Source organism: Vigna angularis, chromosome 8 (genome assembly GCF_016808095.1).
Source record: "Vigna angularis cultivar LongXiaoDou No.4 chromosome 8, ASM1680809v1, whole genome shotgun sequence".
NCBI classification, from domain to species: Eukaryota; Viridiplantae; Streptophyta; class Magnoliopsida; order Fabales; family Fabaceae; genus Vigna; species Vigna angularis.
The window spans coordinates 11,260,488-11,266,231 of NC_068977.1; the positions used below are offsets into that span (position 1 = coordinate 11,260,488).

The 5,744-nt window shown below is 32.2% G+C and overlaps 2 protein-coding genes across 2 annotated transcripts; one reads left to right on the plus strand and one right to left on the minus strand.

The window, feature by feature from the left end:
* The first annotated feature begins 2,025 nt into the window (after positions 1 to 2,025).
* Positions 2,026 to 3,311, plus strand: LOC128193714 (protein MAIN-LIKE 1-like). The gene is made up of 3 exons (XM_052867795.1): positions 2,026 to 2,457; positions 2,527 to 3,189; positions 3,276 to 3,311. The coding sequence occupies exons 1-3, from the start codon at positions 2,098 to 2,100 to the stop codon at positions 3,309 to 3,311; spliced, it is 1,059 nt and encodes a 352-aa protein (XP_052723755.1). The 5' UTR covers positions 2,026 to 2,097.
* Positions 3,312 to 3,473: 162 nt separating this feature from the next.
* Positions 3,474 to 4,152, minus strand: LOC108344433 (uncharacterized). Its single transcript, XM_052867796.1, has 2 exons — positions 3,586 to 4,152; positions 3,474 to 3,479 (listed from the first exon to the last, which is right to left on the minus strand). The coding sequence occupies exons 1-2, from the start codon at positions 4,150 to 4,152 to the stop codon at positions 3,474 to 3,476; spliced, it is 573 nt and encodes a 190-aa protein (XP_052723756.1).
* Between the last annotated feature and the right edge of the window lie 1,592 nt (positions 4,153 to 5,744).

Here is a 5,744-nt window from a genome sequence, read left to right on the forward strand (position 1 = left end):
AGCAACACCTATTTTTTTTTATGAAAATAAAATAAAAATTAGAGAAATTTGAAAACTAAAAAACACTAAATATTATTTATTTATTACCAATGAAAAAAGGTTGCTTAGGTGTTGTTGGAGCTTTGGAGTCAGTGGATTCGATCGTATGCTTGTCCTCAATGTTGAGATTCATTGGCATTTCACCCTTCTTTGTAAAATCATTCTTCTCCATTACTTCAATCTAGATGCATCTATGACCTAGTATTAATCACTTAACACATTAATTTATATACATGAGATCAAAAGGCCCAACATGTATGGTAAAAAGAACATACCAACCTTTGATCTCTGCTTATGTTGTGGAGAGTTTGTTACTCACATGTGTTTTAGTTAAATCTTATTAACTAATTTTTCTATAAATAAATATTATTTTTTATTCTAGTTCGTTATTGTTTAATTTTTCAAAAAAAATGTAAAGTATAAAACATATTAAATTATTATTTGTTTTGTTGATCACTAGAGACATAGAGAAGGAGCTTGATTGGAAATATCACTACTATATATGTTATTATTAGTAACAATAGAAAAATATTACTAAATTAAGAATGTTACTAATATCATTTAGTAGCATCATATCAAATATTACTAAATTAAGAATGTTACTAATTCTTACTAAATTAAGAATGTTACTAATGACTTTTAGTGACATTTTTACACATCAAGACATTTATAAAAATGTTACTATTTTAAATAGAGACATTTTAAAATTGTTCCTAAAAAGTTTTAGTAATATTTTTTTTATAAAAGAAACAATATAAAAATGTTACTAATTAATATAAATATTTTATAACATTTTATAAAAAATTAACTAAAAACCACATAATGATAGTCTAATGTTAAATTTGTTGATTCATTATCACGAAAACATTTATGCAAGGCCCACTAACAGAATTACTGTCCTCTAAAGAAAAAATAAATAATATGAAATAAAATATTGCCATCAGCATATACAGCATGCATTATGGCGTTGCTCCCTCCACCCCCACGTACTTCTCCCTCCACCTCCCCAATTTTATATAATTCCAATTATGTCCTAACCCAATTTTATATAATTCCAATTATGTCTTAAAGTAAAATTTTTTTACTTTTTCTATTTTAATATTTTAATTAATTTAAATTTACTTTTTTTCTATTTACTGCCTACACCTACCAACCTTTCATTTCCATCTCTCACTTCTCACTTCCGTAACCTCTCCCTCACTTCCGTAACCTCTCTCTCATTTCTCACTTTCGTCTCCAACTTCTCCATTTTTCTCCATTTCTTCTTTGTTTTTCGTTTTTGTAGAAGATCGTTTGGTGTGGAGCAAGACTGGTGCGGAGGAATAGCGTGTGCGGAGAACAGCGTGGAAGAGCGAGATCTGCGTTCCAGGTTGGTTCTTTCACCCCGTGCTCTGTTTGTCGACGATTTTACTGTGCACGAAAGGCTAAAACGGATGTGGGACATCCGTTTGCCTTCGACGGATGTCCGACTTCCGTCGACGGATGTGGGATATCCGTTGAAGGCCAATCGGATATCCCACATCCGTTTCGGCTGTGCTGCATTTTTTTTACTTTTTTAATTGTTTTTAAATTATTATAACTGAAATATATATTTATATATTTGATATATTTATTGTTAAATGTTTTTAAATTTTCTTTTGACTTAGATTATTATTTGAATATTTTATAAAAAATTTTATTTGTAGTTTATAAATAAATTGATTAAGAATTAGATATGAAAACTTTTATATATTTAAATTATTTTTATTTCTTAAAATAAATATTATCAATTTAATTTATTTAATATTAGTAAATTTGTATTTGTATTTATTTTATTTATAGTAAATTTGTATTTGTAATAATAATTAATTTAATAATAATTAAATGAAAATGTATTTAAATATATTATTTTAATTAATTAGCTAATTGTTTCTTTTATTTAATTTTTGTTGTAAGTTAATAAATTAATTATTATTAGTTTAATTTATTTTGAATTGCATTTTTTATAGTTTATTAATGATATTTGAAACAATAATTTATTTTAATTTTTGAAATTAAATAAACAAATTATTGTTAGAAATGGCAAGAACACGTGGTGCATCTTTTAATTCTCGAGGTGAGAGTTCTCGAGGAGAGAATTCGTCGCAGGGCGAAGCTCGAAGAAGACCTACCGTTTCTGCTCGTAGAAGTCGGGCAGCTCCTATCCAGCATGACCCCATAGCTGAGGAGCGAGTCGTTGAGGAACAAACATATGAGGCGTATGAGACTCATGGAGAGGAGAATGCATTTGAGGCCCCTAACGATGATGACGATGAGGAGGAGCATGCAGATGTTCATGACATACAAGAGGATGTCGCTGGATTTCCTGGAGGTCCACACGATCATTCATTGCTGACGCACTATGTTCAGCATGTAGCTTATGCTATTTCCCAAGGCCGGGTGAGTGCAAAAATAAAATTTATTTTATTATTTTTTTTAATAGAAAATTTATTAAATATTGATGTGTAGGATCGAGGGGACACACTGAAGTTGATCTCCCACGGAAAAAAAGTAAATAAGTTAGGACCATGCCACGAGGGAATTCAAGACATTGTGTTGAATTCCAGTTTGATGCCTCTTACAGGGATTTGTTATGATTACGTTGATAAGGGGTTACTCCTCGGATTCATAGAGAGGTGGCATTTTGAGACCAGTAGTTTCCATCTCCCTATAGGGGAGATGTCGATTACTCTTGATGACGTCTCGACATTACTTCACCTGCCCGTGATGGGGCAAATGTGTGATTTGGAGGAGTTGGAGTTTGAGGAGGCTCGTACAGCCCTTGTGCAACTACTCGGCGTTGATGGTGGCACAGCAGGTTCTGAGATGGAGGACGCACGTGGTCCGAAAGTCAGACTCAGCTGGCTTAGAGAGATATATGTTCAGAGGTGTGAGTCGCAACATTGGGACTATGCTGCTAGAGCATATTTGTTGCATCTAGTAGGATGCACAATTTTTGCAAATAAGAGTGCCAGTTCTATACGCGTGTCTTACTTATTGTTATTTAGAGACGTACACGCGTGTGGCAGATATGCCTGGGGTGTTGCTGCACTCGCCTATTTGTACGACCAGCTCGGGGATGCGAGTCTCGCCTCCACGAAGCAGATGGCTGGATATTTGACTCTATTTCAGGTACAGTTATAACTTTGACATTTATTTCATGTATTTATTTCCATGTTCGAAGATGGATGAAATTTAATTGAATAATTATTTTTTAGAGTTGGATATACGAACATTTCCCTAGTATGACTTAGGGAATACACTTGATATGGCATTCATCAAATCCAAGTCTCGGTCAGTCACAATAACTTTAGGACCACCCTCAGATGTTAAAAATAAACCTTTAAGCTTTTCCAAAGCCCATGTGAAATTACTCTGCCTTTCAGTAGACAAGAAAGCAAATGCTGCTGAGAAGGTTAACCCTGTAGACGTCATACCCACAATCTCAAGCAACGGAAGTCTATATCTATTTGTTTTATATGTGGAATCCATCATAAATACAACATTAAATGAGTTTAACAATTTCACCGCATCAGGATGTGTCCAAAACAAGTCAGTAACAACCTTTGAATCATCAACACACCTACTCCAGTGAATGTACTTATCCCGATCCAACAACATCATAAGTTGTTGTAGTTCAGTTCTGGACCCTCTTAATGATCGTTTATACGCATGCCTTGCGTTGTAGATTTGTTTAATCGTTGTCACATTTCGATCATTATTTTGTGTGAGTATTAATAAAATATTTGCAGGTGTAACTTTACTCTTTGTCATATCAACCAGTAATGACTTCTCACTCGTATTTAACCTGCCAGCATAAGGGTGACCCACTAAAGTTTCAGCCAACTCATGGTTGTGATGTCCACACATCACCTTCAACACCCATCCGGCCCCATCTGAACATGGTTTACCCTTTAATCTAAACGGACATTCACATTTACGAGTGCCGTATACACTAGCCACTGCATCAGCTTTGTATTTCCTATATTTTCCCCCTCTTTCACATCCAAGTATGACATACGTTTTTCTTCCCCGTACACCAGTACCTATGTCAGATCTTACTATTACCACAACAAATCCTAAATCAAAAGCCATCCCTCTTACCCATTGAATTAAGTGCTCCCGTGAATGAAATATTTCATTTGTTGTAAATCTATTTGTTAAATCTCTCTCTACAACTTTGCTAATTGATGAAGACAAATCAGATTTCAAACTACAACCAATCTGAGAATCCATATGAAGATATTCATCCATTTTAAATAATAATCACCTACAAAATTATAATGACCCTTATTAACATAATTAATAATTAATCAAACAAATATAAAAATATTAATATAATTAAATTATATATTTGATATAAATAGAGTAATAAATAATTTTTTATATAATTATCAAATTATTAAAGAATTAAAGATACAAAAATCATCTATAACAAATTCATATTTTAACAAAATTATTACGTTTAAAAACTAACCATATATAACATTTAAAATTATAAATTTAAATATAAATTACTGTAAATAAAATAAACAAATAAAATAAAAACGAAACGTAAAAGGAAACTGCCTCTGGACGGATGACATCCTTCAACGGATGTCAACATCCGTTTAAGGCAAAACGGATCATCCGTTTTGCCTTAAACGGATGTTGACATCCGTTGAAGGATGTCATCCGTCCAGAGGCAGTGTTCCTTTTATGTTTCGGTTTTATTTTACTGCGTTTTGCGGCTCATGCAAGGATTATAGGCTTGGATATTAAAAGGATTATTGGAAGTATGGGAAGGGTTTAGGGTTTAGGATTATAGGAAGGATTATGACTACGTACCTGGAGAGGAACCACGACAAGGACACTACACCACAAACGCACTGTACCACGTACTGCACCGAGAACAAGAGGAAGATTGCTTGATAATTCTTTTCACGATCACCAAGCTTTGCAGAAAAATATTTTACTCATACAAGGAACTACGTAGGTTATCAGTGAAATATGTTATAAATGAATAAAATTAAAAAATAATAATTTTAAAAATAAAATTTTACTGAGGGGCAAAATAGTAAAGGAAAGATGGAGGAAGGGGCAAAAAAGTAAAGGGGAGGTGGAGGAAGAGATGTGTGGGGGTGGAGGGAGCAACTCCCCATGCATTATTAAATGCAATTTCTCTATTTTTATCTTGTGTATGTTATGTAAACTCTATTTTTGCACCCTTTAGTTTATTTTGTATTTTTCTGTTTTCTGATGTTTATTGCTCTATTTAACCCATGTTTATACATACTACAAAAAATAAGACAATTATCTACTATAAAAATTCATTTATACAGTAAAAAATTCATATGTAAATTTCTCGTAATTAACATCATTAGAAAGTTAAATCCTTTAAAAATGAAGTTAATTAAAATTTTCAAATCACTACAAAAAAAAAAGTGGGTACTAGAAGCCGATTTGGGTAAGTTACATTTTATACTAGCTATATCATAACTCTACATATAAATCATACACTTTTCAGTAAACTACAAAATTTTCATCTAAAATTTTAGTGAAAACAAGAACTCAATATTTCAACATTTCTACCATTTACAAAAATGGTACTTCTCACTATACCTCCAAGGTTTTTTCTTTTTTCACCTCCAAGTTTATAGCTTTTACATTTATTTAAAATCGTATTTAATATATCATTTATATATTAT